The sequence below is a fragment of the Gopherus flavomarginatus genome, chromosome 1, assembly GCF_025201925.1.
Source record: "Gopherus flavomarginatus isolate rGopFla2 chromosome 1, rGopFla2.mat.asm, whole genome shotgun sequence".
Taxonomy (NCBI): Eukaryota; Metazoa; Chordata; order Testudines; family Testudinidae; genus Gopherus; species Gopherus flavomarginatus.
The window spans coordinates 144,625,142-144,639,512 of record NC_066617.1 but is presented as its reverse complement, the minus strand read 5'-3'; the positions used below and the strand labels follow the sequence as shown (position 1 = coordinate 144,639,512).

The window sequence follows — 14,371 nt, the reverse complement described above, 5'->3', positions numbered from 1 at the left end:
TTAATCTAAATATTCTCCAATCTCCAATTTTTTAAATACAATACTGTTTACAGACTAATAATTTATTCCAGTCAAACACCCCAGACTGAAATGTCCAATCAGCAGATTAATCCTTTTTCCAATTTATTTGATTTGCACAATTACAATGTCCAATAAGGAGATCTGGGCCAGCCAACACATTAGCTAGAGGTACTTATGGCTATACTTGCCCCTACACTAACTGTTAGTCCTTATAGCCTCTTTGATTTCTCACTTCAACAACACTTAGTCAGAGGAACTTACAGCTTAGCCAGCCCCCACACTAAGTACAATGTCTTAAGACTTCAACAAACCCCCTGAATTCCCCAACACCAGGACTTGCTTACTACAAAAGTTATGAGAGTCACCAGTCAGGTCAGAGACACACAACCAAATAAAAAATGAACAAAATTACCCTCTAAATTGATTGTAAATCATGATCCTGCAGGATATTTCTCACCTTGCTCACTGCACCAAGAAACTGTTGGGATTCTGTGGTTCCCAGTTCCGAATGAGTCAGAAGCTGAGCAGAATGAAGGGACTTCGATTCAATGCGATGCGATTCAATGTGATTTGATTCAATTCAGCAAGGCTTTATTCAATGTGCACATAGGAAGAGCCCCTGGTACAAAAATCAGGCAGGGTCCCTCCAGCAAGGAGCCCCTCCCATTGCTATTTTATAGCACATGGCACTTACATAACAAGTTACATAACACAAACCTCTAACCAATCAGATTTAACCTTTCCATATATGGATTTATTTATCACATGCTCATAGTTCTCCATTCCACATGCTGAGTTCACCTCCCCTCCCCCCAGCCTTCTCTAGAATGTTCCTAGGGTGGTGAGACACAGCATGCTTCCCTATGCATAAGCACCCTGCAAACCATATTTTATCCAAAGTGAACACTGTAGTAAGATGAGGCCCTGAAACATAAACTCTTGGTATCAGAGGCCCAGTATGAGGCCTAAGGCCTGAACTAAAGTAATGGTCAAGACTTTGCTAACAAAGCAAAGTTAAGCTGTGAGCCAGAGGCAGGCTCATAGAACCTGGCAAGGAAATGGCTGATGTTATATAATCATATATCTATATATCTTGTGGCAAAGTACCTGCCTCTCCTCTGCTAGCTCAGTCCTTCTTAGCTTTGGAGACACAGGCTTGAGCAAAGCAAAAGCCCTTCACAGTCACGCAGGGTCTGGCTGATCCCTTCTCAGTTAGGTCCTTGCTCTGTTATCCTCTCCTTCTGGGGAAGAGTGCAATCTGCCTTGCAAGAAAAGTTTCAGAGTTCAACTGCCCCTACCCACTGGCAGCTACTTTACTTCTCACCTCCCCCACTGTTTCCCTGCCAGGGAGGGTTTAAAAAGGTCTCCAGCCATTGGGGCCAGCTGAAACTAATTAGCTCCCTGGTAACCCCTGTTCCAGCTGAATCTTATTCCACCATGGTTAAGCCTTCTGGGACTATTTACTACCTCTCTCCTGGTAGCTAAGTGTCTTGAGTTTGCCACAATCTATATATATCTATATATCTATATAGTGTATTGGATACCAGAAGTATAAACACAGTAGCAGGACACACTATCATTGTGCTTCGTTTGACAATAAACCTAGCCGAAGTGCCTTCGTACTCAGGGGCGGCTCCAGGCACTAGCACGCCAAGCGCGTGCCTGGAGCGGCAAACCATGAGGAGCGCTCTGCCGGTCACCCCAACGGCGGCAGGCAGGCTGCCTTCAGTGGCATTCCTGCAGAGGGTCCGCTGGTCCCGCAGCTTTGGCAGACCTCTCCCAGGTTGCAGCCAAATTCGCGGGATTGGGAATCTCCCACAGGCAAGCCACCGAAGGCAGCCTGCCCGCTGTACTTGGGGCGGCAAAATACCTAAAGGCGCATCTGTTTGTACCTTACTAGAGTCTGTGGTCATTGGGGGTTCTCTTGGGGTCTCCTGTGTCAGCTATCTGCACACGGTTGGGACAGCACACAGAGGGAGCACACGCACGCAGCCGATTGATATCAACATTTAACAGAGCAAAGCACCACACCGGTAGCATCTAACAACAAACACAAGCATACCCTTCAGCAGAAACAAAAAGGAGGGTCTCTTGTTAGGGCAGTTGGATGCTGCCCTGGGGAATTAGAGTCTATCTGTGCCTCTGCCACAGAGTTCCTATGTGATGCCTGGCAAGTCACTTAAACCAGATGTTTCACAGGTGGTCACTGTTTTCAGATGCTACCAGTGTGGTGCTCTGCTCTGTTCAATGTTGATATCAATCGGCTGCGTGCGTATGTTCTCTCTCTTTTGCTGTCCCAGCTCTGGGCAGATAGCTGACACAGCAGACCCTGAGAGAATGACCACAGATTCTAGTAAGGTATGAAGGCACTTTGTCCAGGTTTATTGTCAATCGAAGCACAGTGATAGTTCCAGGGCCGGCGCTTTCATTTAGGCCACCTAGGCGATTGCCTAGGGCACCAGGATTTGGGAGGGTGGCAGGCTGCTCCTGTGGACCTCCCACAGGTGTGCCTGCGGAGGGTCCGTTGGTCCAGCGGCTCCAGTGGAGCATCCACAGGCACACCTGCGGGAGGTCCACCCGAGCTAGAGCCGGCCCTGCGCCTAGGGCGCCAAAAACCCTGGCGCTGCTCCTGGATAGTTCCCTCTAGACTATACTCTACAGGACATACTACGAATATGTGACCCCTGGGAATGGACTCAGCTCAGTCAGTGTTGTGACTTTCCACTGCCCCCTAGGCTGGACAACGACACCCCCCCCAGGGATGCATTCTTATACAGAGGTACAAACAAGTTACATATCACTCCTTATGTATTGAGGTGTAACTCCTCTATGCAGCAAGGTGCTGCCTCTCACTTTGTACATGTTGGTTCAAACAAAACAACTCTATCCATCATATTCCCCTTTTGGCCCTGTCATTAGGATGGGTCAGCTTGTTCCTTGTTATCTGTGTGGAGTGTACAAGTATGTGAATATTCTGATATCTGGTGTCCAGTACATTTTAGGTATGTCTCTTTTTGCAGTATCAGCCCTTTCCTTGCCAGCTTCTGTGAGCAGGGCCTGCCTCTGGCTCACAGCTTAACTTTGCTTTATGTTAGCAAAGTCTTGACTGTTACTTTAGTTCAGGCCTTAGACCTCATACCGGGCCTCTGATACCAAGGTTTATATCTCAGGGCTTCCTCTTACTACAGTCACTAACTGTATGTTCCTCATTTTATGGGTGGCCCCCTTGAGACTGTGAGTGTCTGATTTGCAGAAGTCCTGAGCACTCACAGCTCTAAACTGGAGTCAGTGGGAGCTGTGCCGCACAAGCTTAAGTACTCTCATAAAACAGGACGTGGGTATTTCAAGTTGGGCACCCAAAATCAGCTTTTGATAATTTTGGCCATAGAGTGTCTCTGGGCTTTGGTTCTCCATGTGTAAAATGGAGTTAACAACACTTCCCTACCTCCCAGGTGTTGTCAGTGTGTGTTTTCTCTCTGTGTGTGGCACCAGCTCTGTGCAGATAGTGGACACAGCAGGCCTCGATCAAACTGCCCAAGGAGACGATAGATTTGGTTCAGTGGTGAAAGCGCTCGTTCATTTTTAGTGCTGACAAAGCACTGTAGTAGCTCCTCGGATCAATGTCCACAGTTACAGCGGTACATCTATGACTCTTACAGTGGATTCGGTTTGGTGACTGGCGAGACTTTCCACTCCCCCTACTCACCCCGAGGCCAGAAAAAGACAACCCCTCTGTGACCTGTCTTTTATACTTTGATAGAAACCAGAAATGTCTTGCCCCTCAGATGTGGTTAATTACCACCCTTTACCTGGTACATTTTGGTTGGATCAAAACATCTCTATCCATCACCTTGTCATCCTGACCTTACTATTAGGAGGGGTTAGTGTGTCCCTGTATCATCACTGGAAAGCGTGTTTACACCATAAACCTGTACCAAGGTGCTCTGGTATTACCCTTCTGCAATGTGTTTATGCATGTGCCAGTGCCTAGAACTTCTTATGAGTGTTTGTGTTTTTTCAACACCAACCACGCTTTTGCCAGGTTCATGTTCTGGACAATGAACCTGCACCTGTAGTCTCAAAGGGACTAACGAAGGTTTCACAGGCAGGTACAAGTCTGGCATTCTGAATGTTTGAATGCTTCTCTTTGAAACCTTAAATTTATTTTTGATTCATAGCTTTATAGATTTTAGGGCCAGAAGAGAGCTTTAGATCTAGTCTGGCCTCCTGGGTAACAATGACTAAAGAATTTAAACCAATTACTTCAGTACTTCATCTCAACTTGTGTTTGGCTAAAGCATATCATCCTGAAAGGCATCCAATTTTGTTCTGAATACTTCAGGAGGTGGAGAATCTTCTGCTTCCCTTGGTAGTTTGCTCCAACGTTTCATCAGTATTACTGTGAAAAATGTCTGCCTTACATCTAATAGGAATTTATCTGGCTTTAACTTCCACTCATTGGTTCTTGTTATGACTTTCTCCACTCAGTTAAGAGGCTTTAGTATACAGTGTTTTGTCCATGAGAAGGTACTTATACACTGCAATCAAGACACATCTAGGTCGTCTTTTTGATAAGCTAAACAGTTTGACCTCCTTAAATCTTAAATTTTCAAGCCCTGGAATCATTATTGTGGATCTTCTCTGCTCCCTTTCCAGTTTTTTGAACATCCTTGCAATGTGGATGCTAAAAGCAGATGCAGTGTTTGTCTCCCCAGTGTTATACACACAGGAAAAACCAACATCCTACTAGAGCTGGTTGGAAATTATTTGGCAAACCAGAGTTTAAATGGAAAATGCTAGTTTGTTGAATTCAATATTTGTCATGAAAATGAATCAAATTCAAAGAACTTTCTCGAAACCACAAACAGGATCTGATGGAAATGTCCATGGTTCCCTGTCAGGTTCCCTGGTGGCTTCTGTTAGTCCTGCCATTCAGATTGTCCCAGGGCTGGGTACCCCAGTCTTCTAGGATCTGCAGCTCTGGGGCAGCCCCACCATACAGATTGCCCCGGAAATGGAGACCCTAGTCTTTCTAGAGTCTGTACATCCAGGGCAGCCCTGCCAATGCTGTCAGGCTCTCTGCCATGCGATAGGAACCTGAAAGCCCTGGGAGCCCCAGTTCTAACCAAGGCTCAGCTCCAGGGTCTACATCAGGGATCCTGGAAGTCCTGGGATGGGTTCTGGTGTCCCAGGGTCCATGGCTCTGGGGCAGCCCTGCCTCGCAGAATGCCCCGGACTGGGCTATTTGCCTATTTAGGCTGACAGCTAGCCAAGGACTCTGGGAGCCCGGTGTTCCCCAGTCCAAGGTAGGCCACATGAGGAGGCTGCCCCAGAGCCCCAGCAGTGTCTGTGAGAAATTGACATGATTGTTCTGATGCTAACAGTGGTGAAACTGACAAGGATGTCAGTGTCACTCCGCATCTATTGGAGTTCCTGAGAGAAAATTTCATGTTGGATACACCATGGGCTGGAGTTTCCAAAACAAAATTTTAGCTGGATTTCCAATTCACAGGAAATTTTAAAAGAGTGATATTTCCTGTACACTGGAAAACCCTGCATTTCAGCCAGCTGTACTCATTACTTCTCTCTTTATACATCCAAGGATCAACTTCACCTATTCTGCAGCAGCATCACACTGGGAGCTCACATTCAGTTCTTTGTCTAATATGGCCCCTGAAAAGAACATGGGCTATTGCTGTATTTCTGTCAATATTATGTGCACCTCAGTTCCTTTTACTGCTATTTTCACATTCTCTACTAAGGTTCAAAGGGTAATCCCCATCTGAGCTCCCCACATGTCCCAGGACTGCAGACAGTGGTTTCATAGAACCCAGTAACTGGTACGTAACTGACAAAACAGGTGTCAGGGCTTTGAACTTTTGCATCTGGCCAAGCTGAGCACAAGCTCCCTTCCTTGGGATGGGCCCATGAGGTGGGAAATCTTAAACAGAGAGCTTGGGAATTGTTACCAGGGGAGCCCTGATGAACAGAAGGGGTGAGGCAGGATCTGCAGGGAAGGAAACTGAAACACAATCCCCAGAATCAGACATTCCTGGGATAAGGTGAGTTTGAGGGAAAAGCTGAACTTTAGGTAAGACATAGGCTGTAGACCTTCAGTCACTTTATCCCCTTTCTCTGTGATTGCTGTGTTCCTATGGATAAATACAAAACAACACTGTCCTGGGTCCAGTACTATTCAATATTTTCGTAAATGACTTGGGTGATGGAGTAGAGAATACACTTACACAATTGGTGGATGACACGAGGTTGAGATAGATCACAAGCTCTTTGGAAGGCAGAGTTAAAATTCAATCAGAGATTCATAGAATATCACAGTTGGAAGGAATCTCAGGAAGTCATCTAGTCAACCCCCTGCACAAAGCAAAACCAATCCCCAACTAAATCTAAATCTGAAATGATCTTGATAAACTGCAGAGTTAGTCTGAAATCAGTAAATTGAAATTCAGTAAAGATAAGTGCAAATAATTAGACTTACAAAGGAAAAATCAAATGCAAAAAAACCCAAAATAAGGAATAACTGACTAGGCAGCAGTTCTGCAGAAAATGATCTCACAGTTATAGTGGATCACAGTCTGAAAAGTTGTGATGCTGTTGTGGAAAAGGGAAATGTCATTCTGAATTGTATTAACAATAATGTTATATGTAAGACACAGGAGGTAATTGTCCCACTCTACTTAGCACTGAGATGACCTCAGCTGGAGTCCTGTGTCTAGTTTTGCTCATCACTGTTTAAGAAAGATAAGGACAAATTGAAGAATGTCCAGAAGAGAGCAACAAACAGAGTAAGAGGTTTAGAAAACATGATCTATGAGGAGATGCTGAAAGAATTGGACATTTTTAGTTGAGAGAAGAGAAGACTGAGGGGTGAACTGATACCAGTCTTCAAATAACTGAAAGATTGTTTGTCAATTGTTGTCCATAGCCACCAAGGGTAGGACTAGACATAATCATCTTAGAGTGCAGCAAATGAGATTCAGATTAGATATTAGGAAAAACTTTCTACCTATAGATAATAAAGCTCTGGAACAGGGTATGTAGGGAGGTTGTGCAATCCCCATCATTGGTGACTTTGCAGAACAAGTTCGACAAACATCTGTCGGGGTGAGCTAGGTATACTTAAACCTCCCTTGGTGGGAGGAGATGGACTGGATGACCCCTTGAGGTTTCTTCCAACCCTACATTTCTATTGTTCTGTGGTTTTATCAGCTATTCAGGCCATCTGACATAAAAAATTTTTGATCCCTGATAAGTGCTATTTAACAAGCTCTTTAGGTACATTAGATTGGAGAGCGATTCGTCCTCTTCACAGGATATGAATAGACACCTTGCTGCTGTCCAAAACCAGAAATGTGTATTTAAGACCTCTGCCATTTCTACCTCATGATTAACAATTTTTCCATCTCCATTTCTAATGCCCCCACAGCATTGTTAGGATTTGTTTGTTTGTTCGTTCCTAATATACTTTAAAAACTACTTATTTTTCATAGTCCTCCCAGTCACAAATTTTATCCTGATAGCTTTAGCTTCCCTTGTCAGTTTTCTTCATATCATAATGTCTAATGTATATTGATTTGCTCTAATTCTCACTTTTTCCATTTTTGTATTATATTGCCTTTTTACTTCTATTGTTGCATTCACTTTGCCACTGACCCAGAAAGAGATTTGAGGAAATGTTTTATACCGGTGGAATACCCAAACTCTCAAAATCCTTTTATAATGTTCAGCCTTCATTGACTTTATAGGACACATTAAGCCCCGGCTGGTTGGAGGAGACAGTGCCTCCTCAGGTCGTATGGAGATAATACATGGAAACACATGGACCACAATCTGTGATGCAAACTTTGATCTCAAAGTTGCCAGCGTTATCTGTAGTGAACTTGAGTGTGGAATAGCTGTATCTGTCCCAGGAGGAGGTCACTTTGGAGAAGGACAAGGTGAGATCTTGACTGAAGAATTCCAGTGTGTGGGGAATGAGTCTTTCCTGTTCTCCTGTTCCAGGATATCACAAGTGAATCAGACGTGCTCACACATAAATGATGCTGGTGTCACATGCTCATGTAAGAATTCAGCACAATGTCTTTAAAATCCCAGTGATGTGTATTCTAGATTAGGGTGAAGCAATGTACTGATCTCACTGCGTAGGGAGCTGGGTTTAATAGGGTTGGATCAAAACCCCAAACAAGCCAAGATAATGAGAAATGGATCAAATGCCCCCTGACTTTCCTCTCTTTAACTATTTGCTATAAAATAGCTCCAAAACTCCCTCTCTAAACTCCTTCTCCCTTGTCCCCTGGGCACACAGGGTTCCAGCTGGTGAACGGCAGCACAGCGTGCTCAGGGTGGGTGGAGATCCAGGTTCTTGGTGCCTGGGGAACCCTCTGTGACTCACACTGGGATTTACCAGATGCCAACGTTCTCTACCATCAGCTCGACTGCGGATTCGCTGTATCAGCTTCAGGAGAAGAATATTTTGGGAAGGGAACTGGCTTTGTCTGGACAGACACATTTCACTGTAAAGAGACTGAACCCATTTGGGCCATTGCCATGTTACTACTCTGGGGGCCTCTTGGTGCTCACATGACAATGATGCCAGTGTGGTTTGTTCAGGTAAGTGCAGTAGAGATGCTGGATTAAGGACACCTGCCCCTCAGTGTGTGACACTGCCCCCAGAGCAGGGGAACCTCAGGACACAGCAAGGAGAGGGGCAGCTAGATACTAAACCATGTAGAATAATGGTAAATGTATTAAAGGTAAAATTAAAGTAAATAATATTATCACAAAAGTATAGTTGTGACCTGGGAAAACCCTGGATTCTCCAATAAAAACATCAGCAACTCTGTCCTTACGCAGGACAGTGGAGCAGGGGCAGCACTTTGTCCTTCGGGTTACATAAATGTCACCAATTCATTGCCCTCAGCCTTCTCTAATAGTAATTAGAGGGGGAGCTGGTAGTGACTCCCAATATAGACATTGCTTCACACTTTCTATTATAAAATAATCTTGGCACCTTCTTGAGAAGCTCTTGCACCTTCCTTGGTTGCTGGAGCCTTTGTGATTTGGGAAGGGGTCAGTGCTGGGGCCAGGAAGGTGCCTTCTCCTATGCAGTGAGATTCCTTCTGGGTTTGGCTGAATTATAAACTGCTGAAAATCACCATTTCCCTTCTCTTTCATGAGTTCCTGAGAATATTTTTGGTAACACACCACAGAGAAAGTAGTGCTTTCACTCAGTTTTCTCTGATTTATTCACATCTTTCCAACTGAAAAAACTCAAAAAATGTTTTCCGCTGCTTTCTTATATTTTTTTTTTACCTTTTTCTAACTTTTTACAGTGGAAGAAAAGATGAAAAAATAGAAAGGGGGAGTGTAGAGGAGCGGACTCACCCCTGTGTCGCCCCCTACTGGTGACTTCTGGGAATTAGCTCCTTCCAGCTCCAGAGTGCCCTCTGCACGCCAGGGATCCACCTGTCCTTTGGCCCTCTGTGTCCCTCCTTGGACCCGGTGCCCTTGTACCTGAGGTGCTGCCCCCTAACCATAACCCTTCAGTCTTAGGGTCTTCTCTCCCCAGGCAACTCCCACCCACTATTCCCACCTCACCTCAGTATAAGGCTACTGCCAGTCATCATCTAGCTCCACACCCTGGGGCAGACTGCAGTATCAGCCTACTCATCACTGGCAAGGTTGGGTTTGGACCTGCTGCCTGGGCCTATCCTTGGGCTACTCTTCTGCTAGGCCACAGCCTGGGGCTTTCCAGGCTGGAGCTCCCCAGCTCCTCTGCCTTTCCCCAGCCCTGCTCCACTCATGTACCCAGTCTCAAGCTTCCTGCAGCCAGGCTCTTCTCTCTCTGAATGCAGAGAAAGACTGAGTCCTTCCTCCTGGCTCCCAGCTTTTATAGGGCCAGCTGGGCTCTGACTGGGGTGTGGAACAGCTGCGGCTGCTGCTCCAATCAGCCCAGGTCTTTCTTTCACAGACTGCCAGCCCTTTCCTAGGGCTGATTCCAACCCTATCAGGGCTGGATGGGTCACCACCCCCCTACAGGGAGGAAGTGGCAAACCTGTAAATCCAAAAACTGGAAAGGAAAATTGAATGTTTCATTTTCCAAAAGTTGAAATGAATCAACATTTTAGTTAGAATCTCAACAAAAATTCTCATTCCATTTCCAGTATCTCATATCTGTTTAAAAATTGAAATATTGCATTTGAAATACCTCACAGGAAAAATGTTGGGTTGTTGACCTGCTCTAATATTTACCCCTTTTATTAAAAAAATAAGAAATTAAACACCGTTACTTAATTTAGTAAAATCCAAAGGTACAAGATTTAACAGTGTTAAGGTTTCCTATGTAATGTTAATTCAGTCCCCCACCCTCCCTTGTGCATATATATTATGCTACAGTCTAATTGCATGCACACATCCTATTATTCTCACCTACCCCCAGCTTCTACCTCCTTCAGCATACTGGGAGGATGGTGCTCAGGGGATGGAGGAAGCAGTTGAATATTTCTTTTTATCATCATCATTCAACATGTGATCCAGGGTCTCATTTACTATAGAATATACAGAGATATACCTATCTCATAGAACTAGAAGGGATCTTGGAAGGTCATTAAGTCCAGTCCCCTGTCTTCACTAGCAGGACAATGTGCTGTCCCTGACAGATTTTTTTTCCCCCCAGGTCCCTAAATGGTCCCTTCAAGGACTGAATTCACAAGCTTGGATTTAGCAAATCAATGCTCAAACCACTGAGCTATCCTCCATATCATACAAACACTGCACTGAATACAGAATTAATTTCTTCATGGGTTTTTCTATGGTGCTCATCACCGTAGTATCAGAGTGCACCACAAACATGAATGAATTTGTCTTCATAACACCCCAGGAGATAGTAGACTTTTATGATGCCCATTTCAAAAGTGACTTAGGCACTTAGTAGTCCAAGAATAACATATTCCAAAATGCCAAAGTGACTTAGAGACTTAAATCCTATTTCCTCCAGTAACATAGGAGCCCAAGAACCATGCAGACTTCTCCCTCTTGCTGCCTAAATCACTTCTGAAAATGGCACTTTGGCTCCTACATAATTTAGCTGCTTTTGAAAATTTTACATACAATGATTAAAGACAAAATTCCAAACATAGGGTGATTGGGCAACAACCTGAGACCCTCAGGGCCTGATTCTTCAGAGTACTCACCATTTCTACAGAGCTTTGTGTGTTCAAAGTACTATCCAGACATTAATAAACCCTCACCAAACTCCAGGGAAGCAAGTGGGTAAGTAGTAGTATTAGCTCCATTTTACAAATGGTTTAACTGAGAGAGAAAAGCAAAGTGACTTGCCCAAGGCCACCCAGTGATTCAGCAGCGGAGACAGGATACAACAGAGTGTTTTGCCTCACAGCCTTGTGCTCCTTCCACCCAATGCCACTGCCTGGCTGCAGAAGAGCTGAGAAGCCACCGCTTGTCTTCACCCTAGTGGCAGTTGTGAGCACTCAGTATTTCTGCAAATCAAACCCCATGAAAACTGACTTAAGAGACATGCTCAGCATCACCTGTGAAGTCTGCGGCAGATGCAGGAACAGAACTGAGCTCTGCTGAATGAGGGTCACTGCTCTTAACAAGATCATCCTAGTTCTTCCTGCACAGACCTGGTCATTCTCTACAGGCCTTCTAGTTTCTAAAGTGAATGAGGCAGAAGCCCTGGATTTCAACCTTCTTCCTAATAATGTGCACTTAGCTTCCAGAACTGTCTCCCACAGAGCCCAGTGTCACTGGTGCTGTTACACACCATGACTAAGCCTATAAGGCCCTGCCCAGCACTCTCAACAGACGTCTACTCTCCTCTTCACAGCGGATACCTTTGTATCTTGGGGGCAATTCACTTCATAGCTCTCTTGCCTCTCACAGTGGCTGCTACCTGCATTCCTAACTGAATTCCCTGCAGCCCTGCCCTGTCTTTGCTAACTAGCTACCCAGCCTATACCCTGGTTCTCGGAGGAAACTCCTCAGAAAATGAAGATGTTGATTTCTCCCTACAGTTGCCGGAAGAAGAATCCCTTCTAAGAAAAAGCACTTGGTCCCTTTTGTACTAGCTCCATCTGCCATGATCCTATCTGCCCTTCCTGAGGGGCTGTGGTACCCACTTATAGCCATGATCCTCCTCAGAAAGCCCCAAATCTACTCTCTACCCTCACACTACACTAGTGGCATAGCTAGGACAGGAAATCTGGGTGGGCCCCGGCTTTCGGGGGGTGGGCAGTGATGGGAGGGGCAAAGGGAGGGGTGCATCAGGGATCCGGTGCCCCGGAGAGCGGGCAGAAGAGACGGGGAGCTTGCATCCCTCCACCCCTTCCAGTTGACCCCCAAAGCTTCCCAGGGCACACAGGCTGCAGGGCTTGGCTACGGTAACCAGACAGCAAATGTGAAATATTGGCCAGGTGGTGGGAGGTAATAGGTGCCTATATAAGAAAAATCCCCAAATTTCAGTACTGTACCTATAAAGTTAGGACATCTCATCACCTAGGCATGCCCTTTGGGTGAAGGGGGGGTCCCTCTGGGGCTCAAGCTACACCCACCCTTCCCGACCCCGGCTCAGTGTCCATCAGCCCAGCCACGTCCCTTTCCTGCCAAAGCTGGGAGCTGCTGTCCCAGTCTCCGGCCCCAGCACTAGCCCCGCCCAGACCTTCTCCCACAAGGCACACCCCTCACTGGGCTAGAGCTGGGGTCAGAAACCAGGGAAGGAGCACACGGCGCCGGTAGGAGAGAGACACGTCCAAGTCTGGGAGTCCCAGCCTGTGAATTCAGGGGGCTTTGGCCTTGATTGGGTGGGCCTGTATGCTAACTGGGTAGGCCACAGGCATTCTCCTGCTCCAGTCTTAGGGCAAACTCCTGGCTCAGTTGAAGTCAATGGAGGTTTTAGCATTGCCTTCAGTGGGGCCACGATTTCACTCTTAGCCTTGAAATGTTATTTGACTACCAAGATCCTTGAGCTGTTTGGATCCAGTGCACACACACTGCACCCATCAGGTTGCCATACTAGTACATAGTGTACCTGACACAACCAGTGAGGGGGCCGTGCATGGACTCTGCTCTTGTCTTTTAACACTGTCAGTCTCTCCTGGCTGCACCTGTGTCTGAACTTGGTGAGTAATTCTTACCTTACCACCTTACTGTAGGACTCACTGATTCTGAGACACACACACAAACACTGAGATTCACATCCCCAGGGAGTCACAATATTCACCAACAGAGAATGCTCCCTTCCCCGCCGCACACACAACCTGCTTAGTGTGGTGTGAATTGATCAGCTGGAATCTCACGTTGGATTCAGAGAAGACACCACACTTCAGGAGGCAGTTCCAGTCAGAACCACCAGTGCCAGGAACTATATCACGCTGGGAGCTCCTGCACTGGACCCAGGTGAACCAAGAAAGTTGCCACCTACTGAGCAAAGATCAGATGGAACTAAGGGAATTTACCAACAATAACCTGTTCCTGACCACCATGCATCCTGCTCTTCCATTAGCCAAACTCTCTCAAGGCAAACTTCCCTAAATCACTCACGAACTGCCTGCTAAGTGCTTGTGCAGACACCACTTGCTGGCTTCCGGGCATTTAAGCCTGAATAAAGTGACTACAAACCTCAGCAGCCGTTCCACCACCATACACAGACTATTTTCCCAATCAGTAACCTGCAGGAATTCCCTCACTCACTCATTTACAGGGGCTGCTAGCAAGACCTTTGGTCAAGCTCAGAGTGTTACAATCCTTATAGCACCTTCCAATTATAGAGTGAAAAGAATAAGTGTCTTCTGACAGAGCTTGTTCCCTTTAACTCTGTGACATGCTCTGATCACTGGCTTATACCTTCTTATTGAGAAACAGTCCATAATTTCATGCACATGCTGTAGTATTTCTAGTGTACAACAGGGAGTGTTATTCAGAGTATTTCCCATCTCTCCTGAGCCCAGGTCGCTCTGAATCACTCAGACTGCTGAATGGAGAGAGCCGGTGCGATGGGAGAGTCAAGATTTCCCTCCGTCATGTGTGGGGCAGAGTGCTGGATGACCAGTGGGACATGAGTGATGCCAGTGTGGTGTGCAGGGAACTCCAGTGCGGAGTCGCTGAGAAAGCTTATAACCCCCCTAAGTCTGAGCAAGGAACCGGCCCCATGGGGCTAAGAAATGTCCAATGTGCAGGAAATGAGACTCGTCTGACTCTCTGTGACAATTCCACATCTGAGGCAGACCAGACAGGAATTTCTGAGGATGTTGGTGTCGTTTGCTCAGGTGATTCATTTCCAGATCCCACAAACATTCTCTGTTCAGTAGAAAAA

At 46.0% G+C, this 14,371-nt stretch overlaps 1 protein-coding gene across 1 annotated transcript in view; it reads left to right on the top strand.

Moving 5' to 3' along the window:
* The window catches only part of LOC127042969 (scavenger receptor cysteine-rich type 1 protein M130-like), a 146,212-nt gene that overhangs the window by 93,223 nt on the left and 38,618 nt on the right, over positions 1-14,371 (top strand). Inside the window, 4 exon segments of the mRNA XM_050936577.1 lie at positions 7,956-8,099; positions 8,345-8,566; positions 8,569-8,649; positions 14,007-14,324. Coding sequence (XP_050792534.1) covers positions 7,956-8,099; positions 8,345-8,566; positions 8,569-8,649; positions 14,007-14,324 — 765 coding nt within the window.